Source organism: Prionailurus viverrinus, chromosome B2 (assembly GCF_022837055.1).
Source record: "Prionailurus viverrinus isolate Anna chromosome B2, UM_Priviv_1.0, whole genome shotgun sequence".
Classification (NCBI taxonomy): Eukaryota; Metazoa; Chordata; class Mammalia; order Carnivora; family Felidae; genus Prionailurus; species Prionailurus viverrinus.
This window is the reverse complement of record NC_062565.1, coordinates 99365630-99379477: the sequence shown is the minus strand read 5'-3', so window position 1 is coordinate 99379477 and position 13848 is coordinate 99365630. Positions and strand designations below refer to the sequence as shown.

The following is a 13848-nucleotide window of genomic DNA, read 5'->3' as shown; positions in this document are numbered from 1 at the left end:
CTGGCTATATGCACATGTGACAACATCCCTCACAACCTTGTAACATGAGATCACTTGAATCAGACTACATGTTTGTGTTACCGTATACCGGAGACAAAGAAGTAAAAAAAAATATATTAAAAAACTACACTACACGGCGTTTGGGGCTCAGATGTTTGGGGACGGACCCAACGGATCATTGCCGGCAGGAATAAAGTTGCTTCCTGGAAAGAAAAGCCTCAGTGTCAGGACTCTTTTTTATGAGAATCCTGCTCCACACAGTGACCAGTCTGAGGCTGTTCAGATCTCCTTCCACGGGGAGCATAGTTGATTGACAGCCTCAGCTACCGCCCCTCTGGGATCACCATTGCAATTTGCCAAGGCCACATTCCTACGGGCTGCTCCCAGATACACTGAACAAGGTCGGCGGGGGGGGGGGGGGGTTGTGGGGGGTGATGCAGAACCCCTCTGATGGGTGATTTTGGCTTGAGGACTCCCCAGCAGCCTGGCCAAACCCTCCTTGAACCGTGCAGGAGTCTGGGACTCTTCTTATGCAATCGTTTTTCCGTCCCTCTTCCCCTTCACAGGTGTCAGAGACTTCTCTGGGTCCATCTCCTTTATCCTTCACAGACACATCCCCAGTAAACCTATTCTGCTTCTTGGAGACCCGAACTAACATAAGCGGTACTGGGAGGACGGTTGTCAGGCTTAGCAAATGAAAATACAGGATAACCTGTGACACTTGAGTTTTAGATTAATAAGACATTTTTAAAGCGTAAGTATGTCCCATATTTTGCATGGAATACAGTTATGCTAAAAACATTCACTGTTAACCTGAAATTCAAATTTAACTGAGTGTTTGGTATTTTCTCTGGAAACCCTCGCCAGGAATAACTCAAGAAAACGGGCATTAAGATAAATTCACACACATCCTGGTGGCTAAAGGGGACGTTGTGCTCCACATACCCAAGTGGTGCACAACTGCTGAAGATTTCATCGGTGGTGACCTGGGCAAAATGTCCTGGTAGAGGTGAAAGCCCACGCAGGTGTGGTGACGTAGGCACAGGGGAGACATGGCTAGAAGAGTGCCCACAAGAACAGTGGGGACGGCTGGTTACTGCTGGGTGGAACTGATGCTCTACAAGGGATAATGAGAAATTGAAAGCCAGGAACAACCAGCAAAAAGCTGAACGTGAGAGCCAGAGGGCCTCTTGGGTTGCCGAAGAGTGGCCTTTCCCTTCAACAATGGAAGAGCAGACACAGCCAAGCAGCATAGTGAGGTTTAAAGAGTTGAGTCACAGAGCTCCAGAAATGCTTAAGTGCTCAGTCAAGGCAGGTTGGTTATGCTACTTGGTTGAGAAACTCTGGGACTCTGAAATATGGGAAAGAAACATCTGGATGGATGCCTCTGGGTGGATACTGGCTCTGTAGACCTCCTGAACTCTCAGGGCTTGCAAAATTCTTGTTAGGAAGAGCTAGCACTTCCCTCATGCTAGAATGTTCTGCAGAGGCCTGTTCCTATCAAGGCAACAGGCGACCCCTCAGGAGTTGCCCTTACAGCTTCTGGCCTGGTCACCGGGCCTATAATCAGGGTTAAATCCCAGTATAACCTGGTTGGGGATGTGCTAGGCAGGTGAGGGATAAGAGCGACTCTACACCAAAGGAGCTATAATAATTAGTCAGAGTGGGTGGTAGGAGCCAGGAGAGTGCGTTAGAACTGGATTTTGATGCCTAAATCATTGTATCTATCGAGGGGCTTGATCAATAGGCCAGAATGTAAGACTAGGTAAGCAAGAATACACTGACTTGGGGACTCTTTCTCAGGATACAGGATTTAGTTCCCTGGCAGGGAGCCTATAGGATGAGGCAAAATTGCCGCTAGGATGGCTCTTAGAAGCCCAGGGATGGAGTGATGATCCATGCTGAGCAAAGTGGAAATGCTTGAATTGCCCTGGTAGTTATTAGAGGAGGGAATAAAGAGACTCAAGGAAGTGGAAATCCTGGAATGGATTTATTATTTTGTGAGGCCAGAAGACATACCCGTCAGCAAGGCCATCAGGAATGGGCTGGTGAGAAGGACACTGGCATTGTTGGGAAGTGCTGTAGAGGCCTCCTATGGCAGGCTGGGACTTCACATAGGTAGGAGAAGTGGTCGCAGAGCTGAGCTTGCTGATAACCAGGGGGTTGGTGGGGGTCACCGGGCACCCCTTACCTGCCCGAGCCAGGAGGCCGCGATTGCTGCGATGATCAATAAAGTGGGACCAGCAGCTAAGGGGCTCGCCCCATGAGGTAAAGGTGAGAAAGCATGATGTCCTTGGGGGAAAAGTAGATGGGCGGCCAGCAAGGATGCTACTTAACAAGCAGAGAAAGAGTGAAGGAGCAGGAGGCTGAGGACACCCCAATAAAAAAAAAAGGTCACAGTAAAAATAAAAAGCCACAATCCCTTGCTCAGTTCCCAGACCTGAGTGACTTCATTGCTAGTACCCACCGACTGAGGACGTGGCTGCATCTGCAGAGACAAGGGCACTGCCACACACAGCAGGTATATTCCATGGCAGTTCACCCTGACTTCCCTCAAAGTTACCTATGGCCATGTGGTTGTGTGACAGGACACCGGGGAAAGAGAGTGACCCAGACATTTCAATGACTCTTAGACCAGGAGCTGGGTTGACACTGACATCTGGAAATGCAACCTGTCATTGTCCCCCTGCCCTCTTGCCCCCCCCCCCCCCCCCCCCCCGTTAGAGTGAGTAGCCCCTCACAGAGGCCAGGTAATAAATGCAGACTACACTATAGTCCAGCTCACCTTGGACCCACTGGGTCTGCGGTGGCTACTTCCCCAGACCTTGAGTGTGTAATTGGAACTGATATACTTGGCAGTTGGAGTAATCTCCACACTGGATCCTTGGACTCCAGGGTAAGAATTCTCAGAGGGGCGCCTGGGTGGTTCAGTCGGTTGAGCGCCTGACTTTGGCTCAGGTCATGATCTCATGGGTTGTAATTTCAAGCCCCACATCAGGCTCGCTGCTGTCAGCCTGTCAGTGCAGAGCCCTCTTTGGATCCTCTGTCCCCCTCTTTCTGCCCCTCCCTCACTTGCACTGTCCCCAAAATAAATAAATATTAAAAAGAAAAAAAAAGAATACTCAGAGTAAGCATGGCTGAGTGGAAACCCTTAAAATGGCTCCCTCCCCATGAGCCAAGATCATGAATCAAAAATACCGCACCCCTGGGCATAAAAAGGAGATTAGTGCCACTATTAAAGGAAAAAGTAGTTTCCTATTTGTCCTGGATTGGTCCCAGCCCCTTGGAGTACAGGAAGGCTCCCGGGTAAGTGTGAGTGGGACATTTCCACTTACAGCAGGTCTGATTCAGAGTCAGACCAGTCCTTTCACAGCACTGCCAACCCCCTACAGGTTGATTTTGTTAAAAAAAAAAAAAAAATCTTAAGTTTACCCTGATAAGTATGTAAAAGAGAAATCCTTAATGCAGGTAGTAATTTGAGTTTCCTGAATAGACAAATTTTTTTTTTTAATGCAGAAGACTGAGGATTTATAGAGAAATTTAATTCCATTATCCCCAAGATTTCAATCCCTGTCCCCAAGATTTCATAAGGAAAAGATAAAATAGATTTTTTTACATAACCTTAATTGACCTAAAATGATGATTAGAAAGGTCATATACTTCCATTTACTAAATGTTTTCTGTGAACAAGCTGACCTGTGAATTTCTCTCTCTGAAGATACGGACAAAATTAAATGTTTTATTGAACTGAATTAAAGATGACTTCATAATCAGGGAAGAGAGATTCATAAAAGCTTTTATCACATGTGATTTGCCAACATGTGGTATCTTTTTTCAAATTGGTTTTTCAGAGGCATTAGACTTTATTGAGGCAATGCCAAATGTAACAAAATTATTGTCCATATCTCTTGGAAAAACCCAGACCTTTACAGTTCATCTGGAAGTGGAAAGTTATGATATAATTCTCCATAGTTCAATGAATAGTTTTTAAAAAAGCACATTAATATAATCTCTAGAGTACATTCGCTGCTAAGAAGCCATCAAAAGTAAATACCTAGGATAAAAACATATACAGTGAAGATTTTTCAACTTTATCAATACTGTTACTGTTACAATGACCTTAACCAACAAAGTTAGGGTTCAGCACTAGCTGACTCTTTTGGATGTGATAAATAAAACTAAAATCTGTATTCACATAAATCCCTTTTCTCCAGAAAGACAAGACTTATGGTCCATACACAGCACACCCCTGGTGGTAGCAGATAGAGGCATGTAACAGGTTAGGGAGTGAGGGCTTAAAGGAAGATATAGTCAAATCTCCCTTGGACGTCTTTTAAAGAGGAATGAATTAACATTGTTTTAATGGGTTAGACACTCAAAGACAAGAGGATGATTCAGGTCTCCTGCTGGTTCTGAGCTGGTCCTGAGCCTCCACTGTGTCATATGGTTGCCAGAGTCGCCCTCAAGCATTCACTTGACAGTGTGCACTGAGTGACAGCTAGAGGGACTCTGGGCTGGGAGATGCAGAGGAACGTGTCTCAGCTCTGCTCTCCCAGCATTCCATCTTCTTGGGGAGATAGACACCTAACACACTCTGCGGAACACAGCGGAATGTCAACGTTTGGAAGATCCGCCTATCTCGGTGAACCAAAATTTTCCAAATGACCAATGCGTGATGTCACAAAATCAAGCTTGGGTGAAAGATCCATTCTAGGATATACCAATTTTAATGTCACAGACAATGAAAAAGTTCCTTGATGTAGTTTCAGATTTCACAATACAACTAACCTTTAATAAGAAACTACCACTTACTGAGTTTGGGCATAGTAGGAAAGAATATCCACAATAATCCCAAAGGACTATTATTAAACTACTTTTCCTTTTGTCAACTTTGTGTCTGTGTGAGGATGGATTTTCTTCATACGCTTTAACCAAAACAACATATTAAAACAGACTCAATGTAGAAGGTAGTAGACCCCAGCTGTCTTCCATTAAGCCAGACATTAAAAAGACTTGAAAATGTAAAACAATGCCAATCTTTATTAAAATTTTTTTTGCAAAAGTTACTTTTCACACACACACAAAGACATTTCTGTTGATATGTGATGGGTTAATTTTTTTTGTTTTGTTTTGGAAAGGTTATTTTTTTATTAAAAATATACTATTTATGTTACCATGGGATGGTTCTATTATTGCTATTTTTTAAATGTTTGTTTATTTATTTATTTATTTATTTATTTATTTATTTTTCAGAAAGAGGAAGAGACAGATCATGAGTGGGGGGAGCGGAAGAGAGAGAGTAGGACACAGAATCCGAAGCAGGCCTCAGGCTCTGAGCCATCAGCACAGAGTCCAATGCGGGCTTGAACTCGTGAGCTGTGAGATCATGACCTGAGCCAAAGTCAGATGCTTAACTGACTGAGCCACCCAGGCACTACTATTGCAATTTTTAGTGAATTCATAAGCATATAAGAATTAACAGTTTCTGAATGTGGTAAATACTGGTAGATAGGACCCATATAAATAAAAGCTCTTTGGAGGTCTTGAATAATTTTTAGGATTGTAATGGGGTTCTGAGAATAAAAAGTTTGAGAACCACTGCTATTAGCCTATCAGGCCCTTCACAATCTCACCTGATTTATCTTTCCAACCTTTTTCCTGACCTTTCCCTTCCCGTCACCTTCCCTTCCTTCCACCATCATCCCTCTGTCCAGCAATGCCAAATGACTTTCTGGTCCCCCAAATAGGCTGCTCTCCTTGCTCCTACTGTTCTTTTGAATGCCCTCTCTGCTATCCTTCCTTGTCAGGTTTCTACTCTTTCATTTAAAATCAAGTTCAGTAAAGAGCACCTGAGTGACTCATTCGGTTAGGTGTCTGACTCTGGATTTTGGCTCAGGTCATGACCTCACGGTTTGTTGGGTTCGAGCCCCCACTGGGCTCTGCACTTACAGTGCAGAGCCTGCTTGGGATTCTTTCTCCCTCTTTCTCTGCCCCTCCTCCCACTCACTCTCTCTCAAAATAAATAAATAAACTTAAAAAAATCAGGTTCAATAAAAATTTCCCTCATTGGGGCGCCTGGGTAGCTCAGTTGGTTGAGCATTGCCTCTTGCTTTTGGCTCAGGTCATGATCTCAGGGTTGTGGGATTGAGCCCTGAACTGGGCTCTGCCCTCAGCTTGGAGCCTGCTTAGGATTATCTCTCTCTCTTCCTCTTCCCACCTGCTTAGGATTCTCTCTCTCTCTCTCTGAAAAAAAAGAGAAAAAATCCCCTTACTATCTTGCAAAGCTAGTCACCAGGGGCTTTGCACAGAGCAGTGATCTTGAGAAATCATTTTGTACGAGATTGTTTAGGCATCTGTCTTTCCCTCTATGCTGCAGGCTCCTCAGGGCAAGGAACAATCTTCTTCACCCTTAACTCAAACTCCAGCAGCTAGCTTGGTTCCAAGCATACTACTGATGTTCAACAAATTCAAGAAAAAAAGGAGCAGCGGAGAACAATTTCTTCTTACTCTCCTGCCCTGCCCTGACGACTCTGGGTCAGAAGGAAGGATCATAGTGGGAGGAGTGGAGAGGCACTCCACAGAAGAGGGCGTGAATAGGCACACACTTGAACCCTAGCTGTCCAGCACACACACACACACACCTTCTTCTTCCCCCTATACACTTCTGGAAGTGTCTTCTAACATAAGCCAGAGATCCCTACATATTCCCTCCCCAGGGGAAATCATCCAGAATCCCATCCAACTATAGTCACCAAAGATGATGTCATGACACTACTGTTCCCTGGCTGCTGGATCTTTGGGATATGCCCATCTTAGATAATCTGCCACTTTGGGATGAGATGGTAAATTTTATCATCAGCCTAATCACCTCCTAAGTATAATGATTGATGGGTGAGGAGAGGGACAAGGGAAGAGAAGACAATTTTGTATTTAAATTATAATTCCCACTGTAAAAGGAAAAATGGTTACTGGGGAGAGTGCTGAAATGATTTACCTTTCAGCAGCAAAGAAAGTGCAGATGGTGGCACTTCCCTTGTTTCTGTAACTAACCTTGGGGCAACAGGATTTGTGACCCTCTTCCGGTCAGTCATGCCATGTTTCTTTTTTTTTTTTAATTTAGTTTTTTAAAATTTAAATTAGCGTATAGTGCAACAATGATTTCCGGAGGAGATTCCTTAATGTCCCTTACCCATTAAGCCCATCCCCCCTCCCACACCCCCTCCAGTAACCCTCAGTTTGTTTTCCATATTTATAAGTCTCTTCTGTTTTGTCCTCCTCCCTGTTTTTATTATTTTTGTTTCCCTTCCTTATGTTCATCTGTTTTGTCTCTTAAAGTCCTCATGTGAGTGAAGTCATATGATATTTGTCTTTCTCTAATTTCGCTTAGCATAATACCCTCCAGTTCCATCCACGTATTTGCAAATGGCAAGATTTCATTCTTTTTGATTGCCAAGTAATACTCCATTGTATGTATATACCACATCTTCTTTATCCATTCATCCATCAATGGACATTTGGGCTCTTTCCATACTTTGGCTGTTGTTGATAGTGCTGCTATAAACATTGGGGTGCATGTGTCCCTTCGAAACAGCACACCTCTATCCCTTGGATAAATACCTAGTAGTGCAATTGCTGGGTCGTAGGGTAGTTCTATTTTTAATTTTTTGAGGAACCTCCATACTGTTTTCCAGAGTGGTTCTGCCAGCTTGCATTCCCACCAACAATCATGCCATGTTTCTCTTGCTTTGATCAGCATCTTGGCTGCTGCCTAGTTTAGCAAATCCTACATTTACTGAGTCCTGTTTTTTTTTTCTCTATAAACTAATATAAGTGGTTTAGTTTTGTGATTTTATTTATGAAAAGTCTTCTTCAATTACAGAGAATCAGTTCAGACTAGTTTTTATTTACCAGTTGGATGGCAATTACATTGGAGTCCACTCAGATGAATGGACTAAAGAAATGAACCCACAAAATATTTTGTGTGTGGGTAGCAAGAGTTAAATGGTAGCTTACTGTTCTTTGTTAGTAAATGACCCTCTAGCTTGTGAAAATGAAAGGGGGACTCAAGAGTGTTTTGGAGAAAGCTGCTCTTGTGCGTGCAGACCTGACCTTCACTAGGAGCACGTCAGAACACGTGCAGTTTCCAGAGTGATCCATCACCTCTTCCAAAGGGAGGGAATTAAGTCTCAATAAAGAGGTAAAAATAGATCATTTTTCCTTCAGTAAAGGATTCATTTAGCCATAATAATAATCAGTTAGCCCTATTGTTTGTCAGGCAGGAGAGATTCTGAGAGGCGGTACAGATCTCAGCAAGAACAAATAAAACATGCCAGGGGGGCAAACCAGAAAAAAGGGAATGAATCTTTAGATCGATTTTAAAAAAGCAAAACGTGACTTGCAAGAAAAACATGGTTGGGATGAGAGGCCAGCTTTGCCTTCGCTGGCTACTCTGAGCAATTTATTCTGACCAGCCAGGCCCAACGGCACGTGTGAGGACGCCTGTAAGGCACATCGTTTCCCAAAAGGAGAAAACACTTCTGACTCAGTATGCAGCAAATTCTAGGAAGGAGAAAACTCACGGAGTTGGGGACAAAAGCTTAACTGTGAAACATATAATAAGATACAGTATGATTTTCAAACTCTCCACCTGCCGAAATCCAACAAAGTTGGAATCTCATCTTTGAGTGGCAACTGATTTATTCACATATAAGAGAAGAATAAAATCTATTTGAATTCTGACAGGAGTTTTTTTTTTTTATGGAGAAATGGAAGTCACATAATATAATTTCAATTTGGATCCACAACATCTAAAATCTCACTCTTCTGAGGAAAGGTAACAGTCATAGGGATTTTGCCTCAAGATGAAAGAATGATTTTTCATGCTGGATCATTTTTGCAGTTGATGCTTCCAGCCTTCTCAACAGCACGACAGCAGCCATGTAAGCTGGAAAAGCTCAACCAAGATCAAAAGCATCTCTCAGTTTGACAAAGTAAGACATAGCTTCCTCTACTGTGGAGTCTAGACGGATACAAAGTGGCTTTAAGAGAGCATGTCTCCTGCTACCACTCCTAAGAAGTTCACACTGAATTTTAATGTGAATGTTTTTAGTTTGCTCTTGGGTGGGATAATACGGTCAACAAGATTTTATTTCATAGAATGTCATCGTTCTTTGCTGATATTTCAATTGACGATCTACTGTGTTTCAAGGTTCATTCATAGTGCTTGATTTAAAGAATTAAAATCGACAATGCCAGGTGGAAGTAGGAAGGCTTCTCCTGTCTTAGTGACTATGGCATGGGGAGAGTGGATACATGGTCTTGCTCTGAGAGGATGCTCGGCCACCAGATTGGCAGGTGGTGGCGAATGCCCATTATCAGTGATCTTATCTGGCTACATTTACTGAGCATTTACCATGTGATAGATACCCCGCCCAATGCTTTATAGGTATTCTCTTATTTCTTTCAACTACGCTCTATACTAGATGACAACATTGAGGCTTGGGGATTACTTGTAAGTGATAGGAGTCACAGCTCATGCTCTTCACCAGTCTGTGTTTCTTTTCTTTGGGTCTAAAAATTAGAGCAGCCTCTACACTTTCTTTCACGTATTAGCTTTTTAGTGTCTTCGTATGTGTGTTCACTTCATTTACGTGCTCCTTGGGGTCATGAACCTCTTTCCAGAGGTTTAATGTGACGTCTACTTTGCTATCAATTTGTAAGGTCTCCCTTGTACAGCTAGAGTTGAAATAATCTGAATTAATGTCAAAATCAATAGTTCGGTATCATCTTTGTTATGTCAAAATAATGTTAATCTGTTATGTTAAAAATCATGTTAATCATGTTTAAGCAGCTGCCTTACGCGGAGAACACTGTCTGCACGGCCACCATCACCAGCCACCCCTACTGCATCACAGCAACTATCCATTTACTGAGCCTCATTTACAGGCCAGGAACCGTGGCTACATGCTTCACATACATTATCTCTAAACTCCACATCAACAAAGTAGGCATTCTTAGCCTTACTTCACAGCTAAAGAAGGTTAGGAAAGAAGACTTTGATTCCAGATCTTCACAAGGACTGTATTCTCATCATAAGGAGATAGACTTCCAAGAAGCCATGTGAAAAATTAAGGTCAGTGGTTGAACTTGACATTTCTTAAGGAATTTGGGAATATTTTTTGACTTGGGAAGACTCAGGTGACCTCCTACATGCAGCAGCAAGCTATCGCGGTAGGTAATAAAACTACGCCAATACAAATTTTCTGTTGCCTGTTGTCACTCTCTAATCCTGGTTTTATGATGACATCAACTCAAAATGTCTGCTAGTTAGGGGCTTTTTCCCTGCAGTGTAGAACCTTCCACAGAATTCCAGCATCTCAGGGTTGGAGACACCTTAAAGGTCATTTAGACAGTCAGTTTTCCTTCTCTCATTAGACAGCTTGGTTTTCTTCCCTATTTTATTTATGAGAAGGGAGAACTGAGACAACTTATCAACCAAGCATAGGTGTAATGAGATCACACCATTTGTGTTAAACTGTCGGAAAATGCAGGAAGTTGTCCGTGTTACATTTGACTATACAGAGAACAAGCCATGTGCACGTGACAAGTCACCTGACTGGACACCAAAGGTCACACTGGGTAACACAACTGCACACCACAAAAGTTATGCAGGGAAACTCATTTTTAATGTTTTATTTTGGTATCATTTCATATTTATGGAGAAATTACAGGAATTGTTCAAAAAATGCCATTTACTCTTTCCCAGATTTACTGATTAAGATTTTGCTCCATTTGTTCTTTTTTCCTGAACCATTGGAGGGCACTTTGTTGACATCTCGTCCCTTTATCCATAAATATTTCACTGTTTAGATCCGAAGGACAAGAGCTTTCAAAAAACACAAAGTTAACATACAATTTTTTTTATCAAAACACAAAGCTAGGGGCGCCTGGGTGGCTCAGTCGGTTAAGTGGCCGACCTCGGTTCAGGTCATGATCTCGCGGTCCGTGAGTTCGAGCCCCGTGTCGGGCTCTGTGCTGACAGCTCAGAGCCTGGAGCCTGTTTCAGATTCTGTGTCTCCCTCTCTCTGACCCTCCCCCGTTCATGCTCTGTCTCTCTCTGTCTCAAAAATAAATAAACGTTAAAAAAAAAAATTAAAAAAAACAACAACACAAAGCTAACCTAAAGTCAGAATACATAAAAAAATATGTTAACTACAAAGAAAAATAAGCTGACCTCATTTTACATGAGAGATGGGTTTTCTGGCCTGTGTTCCTTACTGTGATACTCCCAGACTCTACCATAGTGCCTAGCACACAGCAGATACTCAACAAATACCTGTTAATTTCTTAATTATGGTGTGATACTATATTGACTGCATTTCTTTTTTTTTTTTAATTTTTTATTATTTAAAGAAATTTTTTTTAACATTTTTTTATTTTATTTTTTGAGAGACAGGGAGACAGAGCTCAAGCAGGGGGAAGGCAGAGAGACAGGGAGACACAGAATCCAAAGCAGGCTCCAGGCTCTGAGCTGGCAGCACAGAGCCGACTATGGGGCTTGAACCCGTAAATGTGAGATCATGACCTGGCCCAAGTTGGACGCTCAATCGACTGAGACACCCAGGTGTCCCTATATTGACTGCATTTATAGAAGTATTTCTAAAATAAAGCAAAGGCATTGACAGCAAAATATTTAAGCATTTCTTTATTTCCTGTAATTTGTAGTTCACCAGTTACAAAAAGAGGAAAAACTTTCAGATGTAAAGGACTCCCGGGAAATTAACTTTTTAAGAGGAGATAAAACAGATTACAATGTAGGCAAATTCATGGGGGGACCTGTTTTCTCTTCACAGGTAGCGGTTCCTGATGTATTCTCGGTACATGGAAGTATCTTCCTTTCCAAGAGGCTGCATGATACCTTGACTGGCCTGGATGTGGGCTTGGAAGATCTCTGTAGATTTTCTGTCTACCCTTGGAGGCTGTACTTCATAGATGTTGTCTTGTGAGAAAGCTGAGATAGGTGTTCTATAGAAGAGAAGAGGAGACATGGCTACATTAAAGAAAATAAAGGACCCACAGGGAGCTATGACTGCAAAGCATTCAAGAGCCACTGACCTTGAACATGCAGACTTAATAATAAGTGGTGGTGGTGATCTCCCCTGTCCCCTCCCCTGGGCTGACTTCATCCCTTGCCCAGAGGACAGAGCTGGGCCAGAGCCTGCCCAGGGAGCCTTCCCTGAAGCGCAGGCTGGATGGGTACCTTTCTCTGTTCCTGTGCCTCAGGTACACCTATGTCTGTGCACCCATCTGCCTCCTTCACTCGACTAGAGTAACTTTATGTGGGGGCTATAAATTTTTTGCTCCTTGACACACGATAGGAACCAAACTTTTTTTTTTTGTATATTAATTTTGTACCCTGAAACTTTATTGAGTTCATTTATTTGTTCTCACAGTCATCAACAGTTTTTAAAGGAAGATTTAGTAGGAATCAGTAAAGGGATACTAATTTCTTCCTTACATTGATAAGAAGAGCAAATAAGTTTATATGTATAATGTGCTCACTTAGCATAATGCCTGGCAAACTGTAAGTGCTCAGTAAATGTGAAGTATTGTTAATGATTACAGGTGCATAGTAATTCCTTATCTGCAATTCTGAAATCCTACAAGCTTTAATAACCAAATGTCACGTTGGTGGTAAAACCTGACCCAATTGAAATTCATTTGGTGGCACATCCTAACCTGAACCAACAATACTGATCCCACTTCATGTGAATATTAATGTGTTTAATTACCAGACAAGTCCTCAGATCACACTGGGGATGTACCATCTTGTTATGCTAACAAGTCCAAAATTCTGAATTCTGAAACACATCTGGCCTCAGGCTTCTGATGAGAGATTTCGGATCTGTAACAGGCAGCTTCCTTCCTTTCTGGGGCATGGAAAAGCACACAAGAATCTCTTCATCCAAAAATATCCCTCCATTCCCATCCACCTAGCCTAACTTAATGCTTGAAATTTCCATCTATCCATTGGGGAAGGTGCTGTCTCCAGAAAAGCCTTGTCAAAATGCAGCGTGGTATCTGACACAACCTTTACTCATTGAAGGCTGAGCACCCACTAGTCATTGCATCCTTAGCTGAGAGCAAACCCTCAAAGGATGAGTCAACCAAGTCAGGTGTGATGTAGAGTGAGTATGTGTGTAGAGTGTGAAAGAAAGGTCAAGAAGGGGGCTACTGATGGGGACGATAGTAAACTAAAATGTTGTTGGGGCATCTGGGTGGCTCAGTTGGTTAAGCGTCCAACTTCAGCTCTGGTCATAATCATGCAGTTTGTGGGTTTGGGCCCCACATCGGGCTCTGTGCTGACAGCTCAGAGCCTGGAGCCTGCTTCAGATTCTGTGTCCCTCCCTCTCTCTCCCCTCCACGCCCCCTCTCTCTCTCAGAATAAACATTGGAAAAAAAAACCTAAAATGTTTTGTGAGGGACTTAGCCCAGGGCTGGCCCTGTGGGGTGGGGGGTACTTCTTCTGCCAGGGAACCAAAATAACACAGAGACAAGATCTGAAGAATCTACTGTGCTGGGCTGGGACCTAGCCTTACTCCTTGTAGCAGAGGCATCAGGAAGGCATCCTGGATGCGTTAGCTGGGACCCCTGAAGCAGGGGGGAGATTCCCTACCATCAGAAGCAGAATTGGGCCTCAGCCCCAGCTAGGTCTGTACTAGGAACGTCAGCATTTCAAGAGACACTTGAAGTACAGACACACAGTGGAAGACAGGAGCTGTACTGTAATGCCCCCATCCTCAAAGGATACGTTTCAATCAAATGTGGGTCTTTCTTACCCAGAAAGCA

At 42.9% G+C, this 13848-nt stretch overlaps 1 protein-coding gene across 3 annotated transcripts in view; it reads right to left on the bottom strand.

Annotated features, from left to right (window-relative positions):
- Nucleotides 1-11689: 11689 nt before the first annotated feature.
- Nucleotides 11690-13848, bottom strand: part of FIG4 (FIG4 phosphoinositide 5-phosphatase) — a 134308-nt gene continuing 132149 nt past the window's right edge. For 2 of the 3 annotated variants that reach the window (XM_047858994.1, XM_047858995.1), the window contains exon 23: nucleotides 11690-12024. In XM_047858994.1, the coding sequence (XP_047714950.1) occupies nucleotides 11847-12024 (178 nt within the window). In that variant the 3' untranslated portion in view covers nucleotides 11690-11846. Of the gene's footprint in view, nucleotides 12025-12791; nucleotides 12930-13848 lie in introns of all 3 variants that reach the window. The other variant, XR_007152207.1, reaches the window with a different exon arrangement.